This window comes from Hemiscyllium ocellatum, chromosome 3, assembly GCF_020745735.1.
Source record: "Hemiscyllium ocellatum isolate sHemOce1 chromosome 3, sHemOce1.pat.X.cur, whole genome shotgun sequence".
NCBI classification, from domain to species: domain Eukaryota; kingdom Metazoa; phylum Chordata; class Chondrichthyes; order Orectolobiformes; family Hemiscylliidae; genus Hemiscyllium; species Hemiscyllium ocellatum.
This window is the reverse complement of record NC_083403.1, coordinates 18,056,980-18,081,479: the sequence shown is the minus strand read 5'-3', so window position 1 is coordinate 18,081,479 and position 24,500 is coordinate 18,056,980. Positions and strand designations below refer to the sequence as shown.

General features: G+C 40.8%; 1 protein-coding gene across 3 annotated transcripts in view; it reads left to right on the top strand.

Annotated features, from left to right (window-relative positions):
• LOC132830875 (sodium/calcium exchanger 1-like) overlaps positions 1 to 14,851 on the top strand; it is a 294,443-nt gene extending 279,592 nt beyond the window's left edge. For all 3 annotated transcript variants that reach the window (XM_060848793.1, XM_060848783.1, XM_060848801.1), the window contains one exon: positions 13,993 to 14,851. In XM_060848793.1, coding sequence (XP_060704776.1) covers positions 13,993 to 14,369 — 377 coding nt within the window. In that variant the 3' untranslated portion in view covers positions 14,370 to 14,851. The remainder of the gene's footprint in view (positions 1 to 13,992) is intronic.
• The last annotated feature ends 9,649 nt before the right edge of the window (positions 14,852 to 24,500 follow it).

The window sequence follows — 24,500 nt, the reverse complement described above, 5'->3', positions numbered from 1 at the left end:
CTGTTTTGTTGATTATAACCGAATCAACTGTCTATACACAATCTGGCATTTATATGACAGTGTGGGAAATTGCCTTGGTATATCCTGTTCAAACAAAGCAGGGCAAGCCTAACTTAACCAGTTATTGCTGAATCGATTTATTCTTGATTATCAACAAAGTAATGGAAGGGGCTACTTATATCATTTACTGATGATCAACAATACATAGCTAGATTGATAGCAGTGCATACAGTGTCACTTCCAAACAAATAACCTGCCCTCTGATGCTCAGTTTACTTTCTGCCAGGGTCAATCAGTTTCTGGCCTCATTGCAGTCTTGGTTAAAACATGGACAAAAGAGCTGAATTCCAGAGATGAGGTGAGAGTGATGTCCTTGACATCAAGGCCAAATTTGACCAAGTGTGGCATCAAGGAACCCTGGCAAAATTGGAATTGGGGGGAAATTTCTCCATTGGTTGGGTACCAGACTCAAAGGAAAATGGCATTGGCTGCTGGAGCTAAACTATTTCAGTCCCAAAACATTGCAGCAGAAATTCCTCAGGATAGTATCTTGGATCAAACATCTTTAACGCTTCATTAATGATCTTCCCTCCATCGTAAGATCAGAAGTGGGGATACTCACTGATGATTGCATAATGTTCAGCACCATTTGTGCCAAGTATGCCAAAAGCTGGAGCCATGTTCAATGAAAAGGTGACAGCAGGAAAGCTGACAAATATAGAAAAGTCAGCCTAATTTAAGAGAATAGCCTGAAAAATTTGGACAATTTGTGCCTGCAGCATATCAATTCCAAAGCTAAGGCAACGCCAATACTTGGTTTTGTTCATCGGGGGCTAAAGGATATGGGGCGAAACCCGGAATAAGTTACTTTGTTGGGTAATCGGCCATGATCATATTCAATTGTGGAACAGGCTGGAATGGGCATATGGCCTACTCCTGCTTCTATTTTCTATGTTTCTATGTATCAGATCAATGAAACCAAATATCAGAATTCTTCTGAATTGATCACTGGACGGACACGTGCTAGGCTTCCATACCATCCCTATAAGGACACCTGCAAGCAAGACAGACTTTGACACAGACACTCAGGAGACAGTTGCAAATCGCTGGCAGCTCTGGAAGCTGACTCTTTAGAGGTGCACTGGAAGAGACAAGCTGAAATGTCAAGCTCAGCTAGCCTGGAACACAGCTCCTTAGAAAATGGAGGCTAGGGAATCACACACGTTCTCTGTCCTCTGTCCCCTGCAGCAAATGTGGCTGTGATTGCGTAGGACTCCATCCTGAACCACATCTGGCAATATTTACGGCAATGTTGACCCTCACAGCACAAAGCTGAAGGTGGAAGACTGCTACTAAATATATCAGACCCCAACTGGAGTATTGTGTCCAATTTTGATAATCACACCTTCGAGTGGTGGTTGCAGAGAATATTTACTAGAAAGAGACCAGCGAAGTGGAACTTTATTTGTAGGTGCATACAAAAAACTGGGATTGTTCTCCTTAGAGCAAAGCTAGTTTTGGAAAGGTTTTAATTCAAGGTTTTCAAAATCATGAAATATTTTTGATAGAGTAAACAAGGAGATGATTTCCTTTGGCGGGAGAGCCAATAATCAGCAGGCACAAATTGAAATTTCAGTCTGAAGGACTAAGTTAATGATGAGGAAAATATATGTCAAAAGTTGTAATGATCTGAAATATGTGGAACCAGATAACTTGGGATTGGTTATTGATTGAATAAGGGAATAAGGGCCAGGAATTTTGACTCATTGACTAACTCTGTCAGCGTCTGCTCAAACATAGTAGGCCCACTGGCCTCCTTCTCTGCTGTTTTATTCTTAACTTCAATCACATTGACCAATTGCTTCTCTCTTTTGATTCCCACCGTCACACTGCCCTGTGAAGACTGAATGTGTTTTGATCATAGAATGGTTACAGCAAAGAAGAAGGCCATTCCACCCGTAATATCTCTGCCAGCCCCAGGAACAACTCAGCTAGCCTTTCCCTCCCCTTACTATTTGCCATCACCCTGCAATTTATTTTTCTTCTGATTTGTAAATGTACAAACTTAATGTGATGTACAGAAGAAGCAAGAGTGATGTGAGAAAAACCTTTCTTATCCAGCGAGTGGTTAGGGTATGGAATGCACTACCTGAAAATATGGTGGAGGCAGTTTCAGTTGAGGCATTCAAGAGAGCATTGGAGGGTTATTTTGATAGAAATGATGTGCAGAGAAATAGAGAAAAGGCAGGAAATTAGCCCTTGGTAATAGAGCTGGTAAAGGTACTATTGGTTGAATGACGTCCTTCTGTTCCACAATAATTCTGTAGTTCTGTGGTTTGATCTCAATAGTTCGCAAAATAATTGGCCTCATGTTTGATTACATTATCTTCAAATAGAAATATAAAGCTTACCAGTATGTCCACCATACATGATAGCTTGTTCTGATGTCACCTCTCATATGTGTTAATTGCTTGGTCTTTCCTACTTTGCCACTCTGCTTCTCTCTCATTCTCAGCCACCACTGCTGGTCCACCCTGTTTCCCCATTCTCTCTCCTTCTCTATTATTCTGTATAACTGCTTTGATGTCTGTGAGCAGGATCATGCTCCTTCCCCACTCACTGTTGTACCCAACCTTTGTAGGTGTTTATGATGCGATTTATCTATCTTCACCACTCCTTCATTCTCCGTGAGATTTGCTTATACACCCCGAATGGTCATACTTACACTTCAATAAATTAATTTATCCTCTGTGTTACTCGTTCTGATCATGATGCTCCTTCTTTCAGAATTGTTCCCTGTACTATTTGATTTTCTCTTTTATTATTATTCATAGATTTTTAAAAATTTCTCTGTTTATAAAGCCTCATTTGATTGTTTATTTTGTTTATTATAGAACTTGCACTCCATCAGTACAATTTGTGTTTCATATACCAACAGAAACGTTAGTTGCTTGAATTACCTAAAGGGGAAACAGTTTACCTGAGCTGTTTGTTTCTTTTACCTCAAATTGTGTTGAATTTTTTTGTTTCTTACCTCTAGGAGATCAGATTTAGGAGAGGTGGGGAGTGTGCACATAATATATATATATATATGGATGTGTGAGATAGACATATGTGCAGATAAAGGAGATACAGAATATATAGCAACTCAGGCTTGTCCATTTTTGTTAGCTTAATTACTAATCATTCTCCACATTAATAAGTGCAGCTAAGGATAGAATCATTTGTAATAGAATCAATTTTTTTTGGAAAGTTCATAGATATACAGCTATAAAAGACATTTTACTATAAAGAATAAAACCTTGGTTGTAGATTAATCATATGATTGATGTAACTTCCTCGACAATGCACAGAAAAAAGAGCACCATTAGCCAGGTATCATTAGATAAATTTGTCCTAAGTGCAATTTACAAGGCAGAATATATGCAGGGTTTTTTTTCTAATTGGATGTAAATGTCAGTAATGGCTAAGTAATGTGTTTCAGATGCATTATTAGCATTCGTTATTTGTCATTGTTGGCTTTAAACTTGAGGTTTCTTTTCTCAATGACTGGACATGCCTTGCAAGCATCTTCTGTCAAAAGTAAGGCCCATGACATTTGGCTTTCAAAGCTATTCAACTGAGAACAGATATCTCCTGATCCTGCAGTGAGCAACTGCTCTCTTTCTTATCTTAGTGTCCAGATTCTTCTATCCACTTAAGCTCCGTGCACTCCTCACTGCATACTTCACTCTCTAAATCCCCCCAGATTGCAGTCTCTTAACCAGGGCTCAAAACATAATATAAGTGACAAAGCTGGAAATGCTGGAAAGGCTGATTGTTCAGTCGTCTAAATCTTGGTTATTTTGTCTCTTAAAACCCTTAAGAATGGGTTACTGTGGAATTGAGTAGTTTTAAAAAATTAATGCATGGGATGCGAGCATCGCTCCCAAGGCAAGCATTTATTGCCCATCTCTCATTGCCCTCGAGAAGGTGAGGTGTGTTGTTTCCTTGAACTGCTGTAGTCTTTAGACTTTAAGGACTCTAAAGGGAAGAACAATAATGGGCAGCGCAATCATTCCAAGTCAGGATGATGAGTAGCTTAGAGAGACACTTGTAAGTTCTTGTATTCTCATGCATCTCTTGTCCTTGTATTTCTAGTTGGTAGAGGTTTAGTATACAGAACTTGCTGTTGAAGAAGCTCTGGTGAGTTACTGTAATGTACTTTGTGGATGGTACACATTATTACCACCTATTCGTCAGCAGTGCAGAGAGTGAACATTGAAGGTCATGGATAGAGATTCAGTCAAACAGCTCACTATATCTTGAATGGTGTCAAGCTTCTAGAATGTGTTGGAGTTGCACTCATCCAGGCAAGTGGGAGTTATTCCATCTCATTTCTCACTTGCGCCTGGTAGATAGCGGACAGGCTTTAGGAGTCAGGAGATGAGTTATTCACTGCAGTATTCTGAGCATCTGATCTCTTGTATCAATAGTATTTGTATGGCTTGTGCAGTTCAGTTTCTGGTCAGTGATAAGGTCCAGGATGTTGATAACAGAAAATTCAGTGATGGAACATAAGAAGCAATAGTTAGATTCTGTCTTGTTGGAGCTAAGCAGAACATTTAAAAAAAATTAAAGCAAAGGTTGACCATTCAGCCATTGATCCCTGCCCTTTCATTCTTCAAGAACATTGATCATCTGCCCCAGGTCTCTATTTCTCTTTTGTGCCAGATTCTCATAATCCTCAACAGCTCACTATTTCACAATATAGTGAATGTCTGGCACTTGTGTGACAGGGCTGTTACTTGTCACTTATCAGTCCAAACCTGGGTATTGCTCAACTCTTGCTGAATATGTACACAGACTCAGTGAACATTGCCACTTCTGACCTTATGATGGTGGGAAGGTAATTGATGAAACAATTGAAAATGCTTGGGCCGAGGACACTATCCTGAGGAATTCCTGCGGAGATGTCTTAGAGATGACTGACCTTCAACCACCTCAGAGTTGATTCCCATTGAGTCTAATTTTGCCAGGTCTCTTTGACGTCATACCCAGTATGTTGTCTTGACATCAAAGACAAGTCAGTCTCACCTCACATCTCAAGTTCAGCTCATTTGTTCATGTCTGGACCAAGAGATCTTAATGAGATCTAGAGCTGAGTGGAACCCAAACTGGGCATCACTTGAACAAGTTATTCCTTTGCATGTGCGCTTGATTTCACTGTTGATGACACCCTCCATCACTTTGCTAATGGTTGCAGGTAGACTGATGGGGTGTTGATTAACAGAGTTAGATGTGTCCTGATTTTTACGTACAGGACATACTTGGGTAATTTTCCACATTGAAACTTAGGTGACAGTGTTGTAGTTGTACTGGAATAAGAGAAAGTGAGGACTGCAGATGCTGGGACACCCACACCCACCAACCCCACAACCCTGTGCCTGAAGGGACACCCGTACCCACCAACCCCACCATCCCGTGGCTGAACATTACAACTTTCCCTCCCACTCTGTCAAGGACATGCAGGTCCTGGGCCTCCTCCACTGCCAAACTGTTACCACCCAATGCCTTGGTGGAGAATGCCTCATAATCTGCCTTGGGACCAGGCAACCACACCAGATAAATGTGGACTTCAACAGCTTCCTCATTTCGCCTACCTTCGACATTATCCCAGTCCCAAGCCTCCAATTTGGCACCGCCCTCCGGACCTGTCCACTGTCCATCACCCCCTCCCCCGGACTATCACCTTCTCCCTTACCTTCATCTACCTATCACTTTCTCAGCTACCTTCTTCTCCCCAATCCCACCTCCCCCTCCCATTTATCTCTCAGGGCCCCACCCACCCCCTGGCCCATAAGCCTCATTCCTGATGAAGTGCTTTAGCCCGAAATGTTGATTCTCCTGCTCCTCAGATGCTGTTGACTTGCTGTGCTTTCCCAGCAACACACTCTGAACGCTGTACTGGAATAGCCTGGTTAGGGGTGGTAACTATTTTTGGAGCACAAATCTTCAGTAATATTGCTGAAACATTGTCAAGGCCCATAGGATTTGCAGTATCCAGTGATTCCAACCATTTCTTGGCATCACTTGGAGTGAATTGATTTGACCAAAGACTGGTATTTGTAATGCTGGGGACCAGTGGGGAAGCTGAGATGGATCATCCATTTGGCATTTCCCAACTAAAATAGATTTGAGATCTCACAGAGCCTTTTAACACTGACCCCTTGTCTGAAAAGTCAGGGGAAGGCCCACTCATGGCAATGATGACTGCCCCCTTTGACTTTAACAACATGCTGGCAATGAATGGGCTGAATGTGGCATTTCCATCTGGATGGCCTATAGCTCTGTGATCCTTGCATGGCCACCTCAGGAAGTTTCCTTCATTCTCAAAAACAATTCCTCATCAACACTTGAGGAAAGCACACTCCACAGGTAAACGGCTCTGCGACACGCCGTTCTTATCTTCCTCATACCCATGTTCTGTACTTACCAGCCAGAAATACCTTCAAACAGTATCCAAAATGTAATGTCGCAATCTGTGTGAGAGCTGACAAACTCAACTGGACTCACCACATAAACACAGTATCTACAAGAGCAGGTCAGAGACTAGGAATACTGTGGTGAGTAACTCACCTAACTCCCCAAAGCCTATAGGGTCGAACACTGTCCACTTGCCTGGATGAGCATATCCCCAACAACACTCAAGAAGCTTGATACCATCCACAACAAAGCAGCCCACTTGATTGGCACAGCATCCACAAGCATCCACTTCTTCCACCATTGGCACTCAATAGCAGCATTGTGTACCATCTACAAGATGCACTGCAGAGTTTCACTGAAGGTTCCCAAGACAACACCTTCCAGAAGGAGAAAGTGAGGTCTGCAGATGCTGGAGTATCAGAGCTGAAAATGTGTTGCTGGAAAAGCGCAGCAGGTCAGGCAGCATCCAAGGAACAGGAAATTTGACGTTTCGGGCATAAGCCCCTCACTAACTATTCCTCCTATATTCACATCCAAATCATTTATATAAATAACAAAAAGCAGTGGACCCAGCGCCGATCCTTGCAGCATACCACTGGTCACAGGCCTACACTTCTATAATGTTCTCCATGTGTAAAAACTAATCCCAATTTATTCCATTCAAAACAAAACCTGTGGATCCTGGAATTCCCTTCTTATTCCTTAAATCAATTCAAATAAACTCTGAACAATACAGCAAAATTTCCTGTTCCTTGGATGCTGCCTGACCTGCTGCGCTTTTCCAGCAACACATTTTCAGCACCTTCCAGAACCCACAACCACTTCCATCTAAAAGGAGAAAGGCAGCAGATACATGGGTCCATGACCACATTCAAGTTCCCCTCCAGGCCACTCTCCATTCCTGACTTGAAAACATATTGCAGTTTCTTCACTGTCCCTGGGTCAAAATCCTGGATTTCCCTCCCTAATGGTATTGTGGGTCAACTCACAGCAGGGGGACTGCAGCAGTTCAAGAAGGCAGCTAACCACCACCTTCTCAAGGGTAACGAGCAACAGGCAAAAATTGCTGGCCAGTCCACATCCCACAAATAAAAGTTTCAATATGTTGAATCCTTATTTTGCTGTATTGTTCAGAGTTTATTTGAATTGATTTAAGGAATAAGAAGGGAATTCCAGGATCCACAGGTTTTGTTTTGAATGGAATAAATTGGGATTAGTTTTTACACATGGAGAACATTATAGAAGTGTAGGCCTGTGACCAGTGGTATGCTGCAAGGATCGATGCTGGGTCCACTGCTTTTTGTTATTTATATAAATGATTTGGATGTGAATATAGGAGGAATATTTAGTGAGTTTACAGATGACGCCAAAATTGGAGATGTAATGGACAGCAGCATCTAATGCATTGAAGATGGTGATGTAGATCTTTTCTCCTGCAAAAGAAAGTGAACGAAATATATCACAAAGTTTAATCAAAGTAGCAGAAGCATTAAAAGCGGAGAAGTACGTCTATTTTTATGACATCTGAAGTAATAGAACTCTGGTTCCCACATGATTGCCCTTCTCAGGATGTGTTTTTATTTGAAACTATTCAGTATGCTTGGGAAAGCTCATTCCAACCAATTATCATTCAATACCCAGTGACTTTACTCTTTGAGCAAAGTAGGTAAATGAGATTTCTACAATTGATTTTCTTGGATTGATCTGTTAAAATGGGGGCAGTCAATTTCTGCAGCGAACACAGAAAGTACTCAGTAATACATGAAATAATCTCATGTCTGAACCACAGGTCACAACAGGGACAGTTTTCCTCAGCAATTTCTGGGACCAGATTCTGGGGCAGTCAGGTACCAATGAGCTGCTCCCATCTCTTTTCAGAGACAAGATCCTGCCTCCAGAACCTACTGATGAATCAGAAGCAATTTCTAATCCCAGCAGCAGTTCCACTGGCAGTGATGGGTACTGCTCTTGGCAGGAAGTACATGGAGACTGAGTTGCTGCGGTCAGTCACCCAGGCTCGAGTGTGTGGGCTGAGAGAGTGGGAATGATTGTGGTTGGTGAAGGTGGCATGGTAGTTGTCGCAAGGGTGACTATTCTTGCTGGAAATACTTTTCTGTAGGATTCAGAGTCTCCAGTTGTGAGGGGCCCCCATCCATCCCTATGCCCACAGGGAGGCACTGAACATTTGCTGGGCATTTTCCTGAAGGAACCAACACTGCTGTTCAAAGGGGCAGGAGAAAGCCCTTAAGTTGCCCTTAATTGTCTATAGAAGGGCATCGAGTAAAAAATGAGGTCTGCAGATGCTGGAGATCACAGCTGCAAATGTGTTGCTGGTCAAAGCACAGCAGGCCAGGCAGCATCTCAGGAATAGAGAATTCGACGTTTCGAGCATAAGCCCTTCATCAGGAAGGGCATCAATTGGCCTGTGGCTGGGGGAAACAATCCTCTGCAATCTCCATCTATTTCCGTAGCGCTGAGAAGCTTTGGGTCTTCCTCACCCACCTTCCCTGATTTAAGCCGTCCCTCCCTCCCTCACTCACTCCCCACTCAATCATTCACTCACTCACACTCGTACTCGTTCACACACTCAGTTATACTCATTCATTCATTCATTCATACTCACTCACACAAACAATACACACACTCACACTAACATGCTTTCACACACACTGTCTCTGTCTCCCCAACTCTGCTTTTCCACATTATTTTAAGTCCCCCTCCCTCCACCAACTACCATGTCCCTAGAACCTAATTTTAGAAAGGTTCAACTGAAGTTTTAATGGGTGTAAGTTTCTCTGTAATCTGGTTTTGACCACAACACTGGGATTCTACATGCGTCAGGTACAAAATCATATGTTGAAACTAAGATTTGTGTCACTGTGTGGAAGGAAAAACGGTCGTGGTATCCTTTATTGTTTTCTGAGACCTGACTCATCATTCTGATTCTTTTTTTGACAGTGATACAGTGTACGTAGTATGAAGGAACAAATTCAGGTTTTGAAATAAATTGCAACCTGGGAAGAGAGCCAAGACTATATTGTGATTGGAATTCAGAATGGAATTAAAAAATAAATTACAATGAGAGAGTTATGAGTGGAGCATTCATCAAAATGTTGGTGTCAATTGAGTTCCAGGAAAATTGGAAAAAACTAAAGGTTACCTGAATTTGGAAACACATTCTAGTGAAAGGTATTAAACACAAAGATTGTTCACAAATTGCGTGATGAATGCAATGGGGTGAGGGTGGTTTTGGCGGAATGGGCAACACTGATAGAAATTTCCTCTGTGCACATTTTATAACTGTTTGACTCAGCCAATAATGCAAAAATCAATTAGGGAATTTAGTAGCTTCTGAAAGTGATATATATTAATTCAGATATTATTTAATTTATTGTGATTATATGTTGCGATGGATACAACAGAGTACTTCATATACAAGTGGCTGCCCAGTCTCTCTCAGTATGTATGAAGAATGCTAAGAAAGAAGTTAATTCTTTTTTACATGTTAGATTCCTCCAGACTGGACCTAAGACAACTCTGAAGTAATGTCTCGGTCGACTATTTATCACTGGAGCATGGAACAGCATTGTGACAGAATTGTGAAATAAGTGACAGTGAGAAAGGTATGAGTGGAGTGAGTGTTGTTGAAGTGGTCTAGCAGTGAATCATAGAATCCCTACAGTGTGGAAGCAGGCCGTTCGGCCCATCGAGTCCACATCAACTTTCCAAAGAGCATCCCACCCAGATCCACCTCCCCATTCTAATCCTAAAACCCTGCATTTCCCATGAACAATCCACCTAACCTACACTTCTTTAGGCTGTGGGAGGAAACCTGAGCACCCGAAAGAAATCTATGCAGACAGGGCAAGAAATTACAAATTCCACACATACACACAAGAGTGGAATCAAACCTGGCTTTCTGGCGCAGAGAGGCTGCAGTGCTAACCACTGAGCCACCATGCTATCCTAAAATGTTGTAGTGTAGTGTTTCTGTAGTTGGACCTGTAGTCTGTAGGCTTATATGACCAATTCTAAGGGCATAGGTTCACATCGCAGTGTGTTGGTTGGAAACATTGTATTTGTCTTAGCATGTCTTAATAGGAACAGCTGGCCATTATAAATCCTGAAGTCCGGAATAGTTCCCCTAATGAGATGGGAATGTGCTGTCCTTATCCATCTGGTATATTGAAGAGAAAGTCATCTGCATCCCATCAATGGTTTGCTTTTAAAAATTCAAAGTGGCTCTTACTTGGAATGTAGCATGTCACAACAGCTTAGTTGCATGAAACGTTGAAGTTATTGTTTTGGAATTTCAAGTAGTGCCAGGCAGGGACACTGCACCCACCATAATCGTCCATCCCCCACCCCCACCAAGTGAATGGGTCCGCTCTGGCACCTAGCCCCACAACATTACTATCCACAGACCATTCATTTCCTTGAGCTGAGACTTCTTCCTGCACCTGGTAAGAAGGTCCCTCCCCTCAGAGCTCCTGACCAGACTGCAGTTGGACTTTATTGGAAATACCCATCAGAAATAGCCATCTCACAGCAAATGGGAGGGTGTGGTATAGCCAGGGCCAAGTTGGCACCATGCAATGATGGAGGTGAAAGACTGAAGGGCCTATACTCTTTGGATTTTAGCAAAATGAGAGGAGGCATCCTGATTGAAATATACAAGATTCTAGGGGACTTCAGAGGGTAGATGTGGAAAGACTGTTTCCATTTCCTCTTGTGGGAGAGTCTAGGACTAGAAGGCAGAATTTCAGAATTCGGGCCACCCACTTAACACAGACATGAGGATGTTTCACCACCCAATCTTCACTCTGTAAACTTGTCTCTGTGTTTCTCTCCATCTCTATTTGCTTCTCTATTTTTTCCAATGTATTTTTCTGTAATTATTTTCATCTCCTCTTTTGTCTTTCCTTCTCACTCACTCGCTCTCAACCTCTCATTTCCCTAACTCTCTGTGCTTTCCTTTCACCTCTCTTCAATTTGCTTCTGTTTCTGATGAGAACATATTTTGAGATAGGAATTGGTTTGCATTTTACAGGTGAACCTGCCCGGTAAACCCCCACATTGCTTTCACTGGCTCCTACTTCTACCTTAATTCAAAGCTGGCTCAGATTATGTCCACAAATAGGAGCTGTGCATCTGGTCTATACATTTTTCTTTCATTTTCCAAGGGGCATGGATATCATTGGCTCAGCCAGCCTTTGTTGCCCATCCCTAATTTCCCTTGAAGCAAGTCTCTTGCTTGGCCATTACAGAGGACAGGTGAGAGTGAAGCACACTGCTGTGGGTCTGGAGTCAAGTGTGGGTCAGGTAAGGATGGCAGATTTCCCTTCCTAAAAAGCTTTAGTGAATTAGATACATTCTTAAGACAGTCAACAGTAGAAGCATAGAAGATAGGAGCAGGAGGAGACCATTTGGCCCTTCAAGCCTGTTCAGCCATTCATCACGATCATGACTGGTTGTCCAACTCAGTAGATTAATCCTGCTTTCTCCCCATTCACCCCAAATGCTATATCTAGCCGCTTCTTGAATGTATTCAGTGTTTTAGCATCAACTACTTCCTGTGGTAATAAGTTCCACAGACTCACCACTCTTTGGGTGAAGAAAAGTCTCGTCTCCGTCCTAAATGGTCCACCTAACTCCTCAGACTGTGACCCCTGGTTCTGAACACACCCACCATCAGGAACATTCTCCTTGCATCTACCCTGCCTAGTCCTGTTAGAATTTTATAAGTCTCTATGAGGCCCCCCCTCACAGGTCTGAACTCCAGTGAAAATAATCATAATCTAGTCAATCTCTCCTCATATGTCAGTCCTGCCATCTCCAGAATCAGCCTGGTAAACCTTCGCTGCACTACCTCGAGGGTAAGACCATCCTTCCTCAGAAAAAGAGACCAAAACTGCACACAATATTCTTCACCATGGCCCTGTACAACTTCAACAACACATCCTTGCTCTTGAACTCGAAACCTTTCATAATGAAGGCCAACATGCCATTGGCTTTCTTTACCACCTGCTACACCTGCATGCTTACTTTCAGCGACTGGTGCTCAAGAACACCCTGGTCCCGCTGCACACTCCCCTCTCCCAATTTACAGCCTTTCAAGTAGTAATCTTGTTTTTGTTTCCAAAGTGAATAACCTCATATTTATCCAAATTATCTGTCATTCATTTGCCCATTCACCCAACCTGAAGGATCTCTGCATCCTCATCACAGTTCACCCTCCCACCCAATGTGGTATCATCTGCAAACTTCAAGATGTTACATTTTCTTCCCTCATCCATATCATTAATGTTTATTGTGAATAGCTGGGGTCCAAGCACAAATCCCTGTGGCAGCCTACTAGTTGCCTGCCAATTTGAAAAGGACCCATTAATTCCTTCTATTTGCTTCTTCTCTACCAAGTGGTTTTCGCTCCATCTCAATACACTTGCCACAATCCCATCCGCTTGTATCTTGCACAATAATCTCTCATGCCGGACTTTGTCAAACACTTTCTGAAAGCCCAAATGTACCACATCAATTGGCTTCCCCTTGTCAATTCTACTAGTTACATTTTCATAGAACTCCAATAGATTTGTCAGGCATAATTTCCCCTTCATAAGTCCGTGCTGACTCTGATCGTGCACTGCTTTCTCAATGCTCAGGTATAAGGTCCTTGATAATGGGTTCGAGAACTTTCCCCACTACGAATGTTAGGCTTGCTGGTCTATAATTCCCTAGTTTCTCTCTGCCTCCCTTTTTGAGTACTAGAGTTACATTAGGTATCCTCCAATGTGCAGGGACTGTAACAGAGTCTATAGAATCCTGGAAGATGACCACCAATACTTTCACTATATCTGGAACCACTTCCTTAAGTACTCTGGAATGTAGATTGTCAGGCCCTGGGATCTGCCTGCGATCCCCTCAATTTTCCCAGCACCATTTCTCTACTCATATTGATCTCCCTCAGTTCTTCCCTGTCACTAAATTTTGCATTCTGCATCATTTCTATTAACTGATTTGTGTCCCTTTTTGTGAAGACAACCAAAGTATTTGTTCAGTTGCTCAGCCATTTCTTTGTCCCCTATTATACATTCCCCCATTTCTACCTGTCTCATTGACATGGTCTCTATGAAAATAGTTCAGATTTTTGTCAAATTAATCTTTTACCGTCTGCCATGGTGTAATTTTACGTTGCCAGAACATTGGTGTTGCATTACTGTTACTAGTCCACAGAGATTATTATTATTTTACTGCCTCCCCATCTTAAATCCATCCCATTTTCCTGGGCCATTTTACAAATGTGCAGTGGAAAATATTGTCCAAAAACCCAGTGTCTTTGAGCCTGTTATGGCCTTGTGAAAACTAATAGTTATTTCTTCCTCAGGTGACATTTATTATGGAGAATTTACTCGCTGACATGGAAATTAATGACAATACCAACAAGTTGAATTAATATTACAACCTGTATAAGATGACAACTTGATAGTCTAACCATTTAAAGAGCTCGTTGTTTCTTGTTTTGTTTTACAGATACCTTTGCCAGTAAAGTAGCTGCAATTCAAGACCAGTATGCTGATGCTTCTATTGGTAATGTGACTGGGAGCAATGCTGTGAATATTTTCTTAGGAATTGGGGTGGCCTGGACAGTTGCAGCAATCTATTGGAATGCTCAGGGAAAGAAGTTTGAGGTGCTGCCTGGAAACCTGGCCTTTTCAGTCACTCTCTATACTATATTTGCTTTCATAAACTTTGGTGTGTTACTGTACCGAAGGAAGCCAGAGATTGGTGGCGAGTTGGGTGGACCACGGACTGCCAAGATTTTAACCTCAGTAATTTTCACTTTGCTTTGGTTAATGTACATTCTTTTCTCATCTCTGGAGGCCTATTGCTACATAAAGGGCTTCTAATAGTGAACAGAACATGAACAAAATGGACGTTTAGTATTTCACTCACCTGCTAATGGAATGCTAACTTCTGAGAGGATTCCTTTTACTAGGTAGAAGTGGATCTCGCAGTATTCCATCTGCAGGGGCATCATAACAGCAAAGGCTATGAATGTAGGGCTTAATCTGCTACTGTACAAATAATTATACCAAATGGGAAATATTTTTTATTGATGATAAAGAGCCTAAAGCAGTATTTATGGCACTTTTAACAGCAGTAGCATGCCCTCCTCCATTTATGGAATGATGCCTCTGTACTAATGTGACTGTATGAGATCAAATTGCTTAACACACAAGAAAAATGGCTCATCCTGTTATTTTGTTTTGTTTTGGATCTGCGTGCCCTACACTTCATTTAACATATTGTGTGCTGACAGCTCCTGATTAAACTCTAGTGTTGTCAACATCTTGGAGTTTTTGATTTAATTTAATCTGGGTTCCTTAGTAAAAATGCACAAAATATGCGTAACTGCAAGACATTTACCCATACACCGTGTCATTTGTTATTTTTGTACAATAGTGTTAAATGTGATACTGTAATGCTGTGCATGATTAAGACATTTGTCCTGTATGTAATATAAATATGTCACCAATCTCAAGACCTACTGTGTATTGTTTATTATTAGGAATTGCTTGCTGCATATAGTGAGGGGAAAGAGCTTTAGCTTCCACCTAAAATGTACCACAATCACTTAGAAATATTTCTAAGTGGTATTATTGGAATGAGTACCTTCACAAAGACATACTTGATCTATAAATATGACATTTTTTTTAAATCTTAGAAGTCAAACAGTGTGTTTTAAAATTGTTCATGGTCATTTGTCTTCATTTTATTATTTAAAATGTCAGTATTAATATTTCTGTTGTCTGGTTGCTTTTGTTCCTGTCAGTGTTGTGGCACAGTAAATCAGGAAACAGTGTAATTGGGATGGTGCATTTAAATTACCCTGAACAGAAAGGCAATTAATGTAAATGTTAAAAATTGTTAAGGGGACATCAGAAATACAGCAATCAATGAACTCATGACCGTTGCTGGTGATTTGGGTCATTTGTGTTGTCCAGCCATCAAAATCCAATTCCAAACCTTCTGAGTAAAGTTGTTACAAGAAGCACGTGTTCTAGAATGCTGGCTGTGCCCTGTGGCATTAAATGTTTGCAGGTGAACACCACTGGAGCTGTTGATCAGGAAACAGCAGATAGCTTATATGTAGAACAAGTGATATATGCAAAATAAGAACTGAATAAGAACTATTGAAGCAAAAACATTATGCAATTTCTTGTGAGCCATAAGTTAAGATCTATAAGGACTAATGAATGAAGAACTAAGTGCACTGTTCCCTGTAGGCTGCAAATTGCGCAGAAACCGAAAAGTTCACCAGCAGATAGCACACAAGGCCGCTCCTTCAGGTTTTCACACTTGCATAGCCCCACAATAAAACCTCAAAGGGTTGTGCACTCACGTAGTTCACATGCACACTCCAGAAAAAATAAAGGGTACATTATTAAGTGCATTAAGTTTTTTCTTCTATTTTGGTTTATTCTATACTTTAAATGACATAAGGATAAATTTTCACATTTGGTGTCACTGGTCGATTGATCATTTGCAGGCAGGTTACACTTAATCCTCATTGGATATTGAATATTGGTTGAACATAATCATCACACAGCAAATACGTACATCCTTCAATGTGTCATGCATTATTTATTTATTAAAAACACTGTAACCGCCCCCCCATCATGAAGTGCTGTAGTGTGTGCTTGCTTTTGTTTTGAGTGACCACTTTAACTTGTAGTGACTTAACTCTTAGCTGTCAGATTGTCTTTTTTCTCTAAAAATTAGTAAATGATGTTGCTGTATAATTAAAGGACATGCCAGTAACAAGAAAAAAGAAACAATCTTCCACGATTTAACAATGCTACAGGCTCTTCTCACGAGTTTTTAAATGATGAGACAGGTTCCCAATATGAACCATGTGTATAACTGAAGACAATAGCATTGGTTAATTTTCTGTCGAAGCAAGCAATAGTTCCATAAGCAAGTCATATTCCTCCTGGGTGAAGAAAGAGAAATGTTTTCTAATTCTTGCACTGGATGTGGATGTTGCAGTCAAGGCTCAGAATCTATTGCTCAGCCCCGTTTGCCTATGAACTGAGTGGTTGCTGGTTGATTTCTGGAGAATAATTAAGAGTCAACCACATTGCTCAACTCACATGATATACAGGCTGCCCAAAGATAGAAGGTTACCTTCCCTTCAGTGAACCAGGTGAACTTTCACTACAGGAAGTGCTGGAGAAGCTCACCAGAGGTCTGGCAGCAACAGTGGAGAGAATAAAGACGGTTAACATTTCGAGTCCGACATGAGACTCTTCGTTAGAACTTTCACTAAGATAGCTGTCAGTCATCATGGCCACGATTACTGAGACTAGTTTTATATTTCAGATTTTAAAATTGAATTGAAGTTCCACTCGATGCAGCGTGAGGTTTGATCCCTGTGCTACTAGCCTGGTGATATGACCACGATGTCACCATCGCTGCAAAGTTTTATTCCATTGAGATTTACGCATGCACGAAGTTTAAGTCATTTCAGCAAAACTTATGATACTAGAATAATTTGAAGCTTAGTGGCAGGGCCATTGACTTATGGCAACTGGATAAGTCTTGGAGATCACATTCCATGACTCCATCCATTTTTCAGTGAAACTATAAACCAGTGGCCTTGATCATTCACATTACTACACAAAGCACTGTCATTCAAGATCTGTTTGTTCTGATGCCACAGTCACAAACGTGTCATAGTACACTGAGGGAGATTAGACTGTAAAAATCCACCTTAAACAGTTGCTGTTGATTACTTTAATGAAAAATATAAGACCTTATTTGATTTGCACATTTAGCACAGAAAATGAATGGTCAGATCTCGAGAAAGAAATCTTAGGAGCAAATGTAATTATTCAATGACAGAGTATGCTGCTGTTCTGCTGTCTAGTCCTTGATGTTTAAATACATTTTTATTGTCAATATTACAATTTTATTCTCTTTATGAGTATAGTTCTTGCCTTATTTGATGATTTGTTGCTGAAAAATATTTTCCATCACAACACTATAAAAAGGGACCTTGCAGGGATCATTAAATTCTCAAGAAAAAATATTTTATATTGGCAGTGAGAGAAGGAGAGAATCTTAGTGGTGCAAACTAATTGTCCAATGAAGGACAGATGTGATGTGTTTGAAGCAAAAAAGATGCAAGTAGTTATCGTGGATGGTTGTAGAGCCTTGCAACTGAGTTTGCTAGCACTTGGCATGGCGATTTTATTTGTTCAAACACATAACAAGAAGGTTGAGCATTAGAGTGCTGCACCAGAGGACTGGCAGCATATTTGATAGAGGCAGAAGTGGGTGCTGCAGATGCTGGAGATTAGAGTCAAGATTAAAATGGAGCAAGAAAGCACAGCACGTCAGGAATCATGAAGGCCTTTTGTCCTAAACATTGATTTTCCTGCTCCTCAGATGCTGCCTGACCTGCTGTGCTTCTCCAGAACCACTCTAATCTTGACAGCATATTTGATAGAGCCTTTTGCCATTTTCTTTGTGACACTGTCGTGCATCTGACCCAGTCCTCTTTCAATAATGCTGATTTTCAGCACCCCAAGAAGATGCAACCTGTATATTGTTATTATTTATCTTTATCATCTTGTCCATTTCTCATTGGGGAAAGTGATGTGCAAATGCTCAGCAGCTGTCCTGGTCATGCACTAAAATTTGGGACTGATGAGGTAGGGGATTCCATGGTGATCACCAACATGCATTCTTTCTGCATGGGCACCATGTGAGTGCATGTTGTAGCTATAACTTAGCAGTTTATTATTGGAGTATTATTTTTATATTGTGTCTTATGGTTTAGTGAAAGTATCTCTCCAACATACCTGCTAGTAAGTTGCGTAAATGCACATGGTTATTTAAGTTAATGTTCAGCCATATTTATTATTGTTTGCGTTTCAGGGACAGTCGTTTATTTAACTTTACCTAATTGAAAATTAAGGATCCTATCATAAATGTTGTCCTAGTGGGGATATTAAACAACCCAACTGTGAAACTCAGTCACGGAACCGCAGCTCTGCAATAAATACATATTCTTCACAATATCATGCAAAATAAACTTCATTTGATCATCATTGCCCTTTTAAAATTAGATTTAAACATGACAGGTAAACATAAAAATCAAAGGATTAAGATTCACTTTACAATTAGCTAAACCATAGGTTTCTCAAGATACTTCTTGTCTGACCAGAGTTTAGTGAAATGGGTACTTTGATTCCTGTCAGTGTCACTATTTATTGCCCTGCCATCAGCACGAAATGCTTTATTAACCCAGGTTTGAGAATGAACAAAGGGCTGTAATTACACAGTAAAATATCTCCCCTTTGAACTAAGTAATTAAAATGAATTGTGTTCAAGCAGAATTTATTTCTGTTTACCACATCCTAATTTCCTATTAGTTTTACTCGTGGGAAGACCTTTGAAACTGAAAAGATCATATGCATGACTTCGCTCATCTGGTTATATGTGCAAAAAACATCAGCATATAGAGCAGTAAGTTGAATCATATCCTGAACAGGGATATGCTGGTAGATGAAAAGCAATTTGTTGTTAATGCTACTTATGTAGCTAAAAACACCTAAAGCAAACAATGTAATGAATTTGGCACAACAGTGCGCTTATAATGTTTGCAACATCAAATGATAAATCTCCCTTTTCAATTAATATTGCACTATTGAGCACTTCACTACTGTCTCTGACAGTTGCAAAATGCATCCATTTTGTATGGATTATGTCAGACAGTTTTCAGTATTTTTAAGTCATCCTGTTGGTGTTATGTCACCGGAAGACACTTCTGACCTTGTGCATTTGATACCTGTTCCAGTTTTACAGATTTACCTGTTATCACTGTTATAATTCCACGGCTGCACTGAATCAATGCTTTGCTTTAGGGATGATTTGGAGATGCCGGTGTTGGACTGGGGTGTACGAAATTAAAAATCACACAACACCAGGTTATAGACTAACAGGTTTAATTGGAAGCACACTAGCTTTCGGAGCGACGCTCCTTCATCAGGTGATCGTGGAGGGCTCGATCGTAACACAGAATTTATAGCAAAAATTTACTGTGTGATGTAACTGAAATTATACATTGAAAAATTGATTGTTAAGCCTTTCATCTGTTAGAATACAGTGATAGTTTCACTTCTTTCATGTGTAAATCACAAAACCTTTTTTTAAAGTTGCATTCTCGGGTTAGCTGTTAACAATGGTGATAGCTAGTCAATATGTTGAAGGTATTGGCCCCCTGTGTTCTCTGTCTATGCCATGATGTTTAGATCGATTCTAATCTAAAAGGTGAGATAACAGAGTTTTACATAAATTCATGCAGTTTTTGAGCTCAGAGTTCTACATGAATGCATGCAGTTCTTGAGCAAAGTACAATGTAACTCTGCAAGTACAAATTCACCCCACAAAATATTAGATTAGATTAGATTACTTACAGTGTGGAAACAGGCCCTTCGGCCCAACAAGTCCACACCAACCTGCCGAAGCGCAACCCACCCATACCCCTACATTTACCCCTTACCTAGCGCTACGGGCAATTTAGCATGGCCAATTCACCTGTGTACATGTGGGTCTTTGTGTGTGTGTGTGTGTGTGTGTGTATATGCCTGGGGTGGGGGTTGTAAGTGTGAGAAAGCGTGTGTGTGTGTGTGTAGTGAGTGCAGAGTGTCTTAAGTCTGCAAGGGGGTGCATGTGTGAGTGTGGGAGTGTGTGTGTCTATAAGGGTGTGTGTGGGTGTCTGTGTGCGTCTGTATGTACCTGTGTCTGTATGTATGTGAGAGTGTGCGTGTAGCTAGTGTGCTTCCAATTAAACCTGTTGGACTATAACCTGGTGTTGTGTGATTTTTAACTTTGCTTTCGGGATGCTGCTTGGTGACTTATTGTATTATCACACATGAGTGGAGGGGACTTATGACAGCTTTTCAGATGGTTTTGCTGCTAACTGGGTGTCTTCTGTTCATTGTAATGTTAGTGGTCTGTTGTTAACACTTCAACTAAAGAGAAGCTGATCTGTTGCTGTAGCAATTTTAATGCTCATTGAGAACAGGCTACAGCGTTCTTGATTAGTGGTGCTGGATGAGCACAGCAGTTCAGGCAGCATCCAAAGTGCAGCAAAATCAACATTTCGGGCAAACGCCCTTCATCAGGAATAAAGGCAGTGAGCCTGAAGCGTGGAGAGATAAGCTAGAGGAGGGTGGGGAGGAAGTAGCATAGAGTACAATGGGTGAGTGGGGGAGGGGATGAAGGTGATAGGTCAGGGAGGAGAGGGTGGAGTGGATAGGTGGAAAAGGAGATAGGCAGGTAGGACAAGTCCAGACAAGTCATGGGGACAGTGCTGAGCTGGATGTTTGGATCTAGGGTGAGGTGGGGGAAAGGGAAATGAGGAAATTGTTGAAGTGCACAATGGCAAATTCAACAATTTTCTAATTCTACTTTGATATGATAATTTACAGACTCATATAAAATATTTTGAAATGTGCATACTTTGAGAAGTGTGAATAAATTTTCTTCCAAAGCTAATATAAAGATCAAAGGGAAGCTTAGGATATGGTTGAATTACTTCATTTAATGCAATTTTTTTCAGCCTTTCATGTTATACAATGAGTTTAAAAATATCAACAGTCAAGAATTTTGTGCTGCTGATATTAACTGTTGAACTTGATGCATTTTGTTTTCCTATCTCTAATTTTAACAGGGGAATTAGCCCCATTAATAAAAAAACATTTAATGCTCCCATCAGACAGATGTACCTTTGTGCAAGCCTATTATCACAAGCATTCCCATCATCTCTGATTTTTTTTTCCCAGTGTAATTGCAGGGGAAACAGAAATTTGTTTCTAATTAGCAGCCAGGAGGTCAGCAAAGTGAGCAGCTGGGTTTGGTAGGAGGGTTCAGCCAAAAGCAAAAACAGGGAAGCTAGACAGGGGCTGGTCAGAGAGAGGCTAGTCTGGGACTGGTCAGAGGGAGGCCAGTCTGGGACTGGTCAGAGGGAGGCCAGTCTGGGACTGGTCAGAGGGAGACTCGTCTGGGACTGGTCAGAGGGAGGCCAATCTGGGACTGGTCAGAGGGAGGCCAGTCTGGGACTGGTCAGAGGGAGGCTAGTCTGGGACTGGTCAGAGAGAGACCAGTCCAAGACTGGTCAGAGAGAGGCTAGTCCAAGACTGGTCAGAGGGAGGTTCGTCCGGGACTGGTCAGAGGGAGGTTCGTCCGGGACTGGTCAGAGGGAGGCCAGTCTGGGACTGGTCAGAGGGAAGCTAGTCCGGGACTGGTCAGAGAGAGGCTAGTCAGGGACTGGTCAGAGGGAGACCATCCAAGACTGGTCAGAGGGAGGCTAGTCCAGGACTAGTCTGAAGGAAGCTAGTCTGGGACTGCTAGCAGTAGTGGGAGGTTTAGCCATGGATGTTATTGTATTGCAGGGGCTTGTGGGTGGGAGACCGGATCTGGATATGTTACAGGGAGTCCTAACCTCAGCTGATTAATGTACTACTTGCTGCCAGATTCCAAGGGGAACAGATGGCTTCCAGCAAAAACCAAATACTTTGAGAGGGAAATAATCATTGTGAAGAAAGGCTCTGCTCCATTTAACTGCACTATCCTTACAGTGCAGCATAGTGGCTCAGTGGTTAGCATTACTGCCTCACAGCACCAAGGAGCTGGGTTCAGTTCCACTCTTGGTGTCTGTGTGGAGTTTGCACATTCTACCCGTGTCTGCTGGGTTTCCTCCCACAATCCAAAGATTGGCCATGCTGAATTGCCCATAGTGTCCAGGGATGAGCAGGCTAAACGGATTAGCCATGAGAAATATAAGGTCACAGGTTTTGGATAGAAGAGTGGAATGCTCTTTGGAGGGTCGATGTAGATTCAAGGGGCTGAATGGTCTGCTTCCACGCTGTGAGGACTCTAGGATTTCCATCAGCAGTTAAAATTGACTCTTAAAACATTTGTTGCAGAATGTCATCAGATCCCTTCAACAAAAATCTGGGACCCAGCACTAAAATGTTGATTGATTAAGTTTCATGGCCAGTAAGTAATTGCTCCATCCCTCACACCCTGCAACATGTGCCAGAATACATTTCTAACAGCATATTGATTGCTTTTTTTTTATGAACACACCCACTACCGAGAGCAAAAGGGCCATATGATTCTATGTAATTGTGACAATTTAGGCTGCAGCATCTTGAATAGGCCATTAGCTGGGCTGTGTAGGTAGTCTGTGGTGCTTCCAATAAAACATAACATTTCTACCTCTGATGTGAATCATCCAATGCCTCGGAGTTGAAATCTTTACATTCTTTTGACAGCACTGTTAAAATCCTAATATTTCATTTTCATCTTCATAGCAGCAATTTGGACTGGGGAGGTTGGGGAACACATCTTGGTTTGGAAAATAAAGAAATAGAGCATGTTCATAAGGATTAAAAAAGTCAGTATATTGAGCAATGTTTAAACTTACCCAGTGTCTGTTCACTTATGGATTGATGTTTAATGGTGCATGACGTATCAAGGTGACCATTTTTGTACAGCCATGGTGTCATTGGTATGTAAACAGAAGTGAATTTATATTTCTATTGGCATGAATTGGATATGCAATACAATATTACCTTGGTGAAGCAACATTAGAAGCTAGTAAGAATTAATACTGCTGTATTATTGTGACAGTAAGTTGACAAACACTTTCATTTGCTCCCATATCTGTGAGAATTCCATCATACAACGTAACAAAAATCAGCAATGCCAAAACAAGGTTTATGGCTCTTCAATGAATTGCAAGGTGTACAAATGAACTCAGTGCAACTCTGCTGTCAAACTTTGCTACAGTAGCTTTTGAGTTTACTCTGTGTTGTGTATGTCCAGAGGTTTTAGTTAAAATATTTTAAAAGAAGGCTTCTTAATTTTGTACATAGTGAAGAGGAAAGAAGTCAAATATGGCTAAAATATTTTTTAATTTTACAACATGTTGCAGATTGGAGGTTTTTCTCCAGTAAATTAGAGATTTCACAGAAGAAACAGTTTGTGCATGCTGCATACGTTGTGACTTGAGAAAATTTATCAATGACTAAATGCCTTATACAAACAAATTCTATAGTACATAACCCAGAGATAGTCTGAAAATAGTTCATCACAAATATGTGTGGACTTAATGCTGTTTTATGTCATACTACTCCGCTTGATTTGTCTGTCATTTCTGTATTTCTTATAGAACCGTTAATCTTGTAAAATTGTGCTGTGTAACTCTCATTGCTTGAATTGAATGGCTTTGTATAAATCAATGTCATAAGCTGTTTCCTCTCTTGCCATATTTCCTAACACATTAAATATAGATGTTTGTAAATTCTCCATAATTTCTCGTTCATTCTGCGTGTCTTGATCTAATCAAGTCCAATAGGCATTTCATTTAGTTTACTGTGCTTAAAAAGTTCACTCCAAGTTATTGCAAGCTTCCTAACGATATCATAGCTCTTTTAGATAAAGTGAGTCAACTTTTTCAATTTGTTTGCAGTCTTCAATGCAACCAAAGCGCCAAATATTGATCATTTTAAACTTGAATTTGCTACTGCAATTCATGCATTTTTAAACTTTAATCAATATATCATTCATGATAAATGTTACATTATGTTTCAATTTGTGATCAAAATTATTAAGCACATTATGCTTACCATAATTTGAAATGCAGACTATAAAGTCTGAATTCTATTCATGTAAAATGTGACATGTGACACCCATCCTTGTGTGTTCTTGTTCAGTGCATTCTGCTAAATGTTGTCACTAAAGAACACTCTGATTATGCCAGGAAAGGAATTTATTAAAAATGCCTAAAATAAACTCATTATTGTTTCTCACTTTTAGAAGGATTACATCTTATTTCACTGCTTTTCTTTACTGTGTTGACTTATAATTCCCTTCACTTCATTGTTCTGATTTGTAAGACTCTTCACCACACATTTGTGCATCATCAGTAATATTCCTAGCTCAGTTTCTGTGTATCTCGA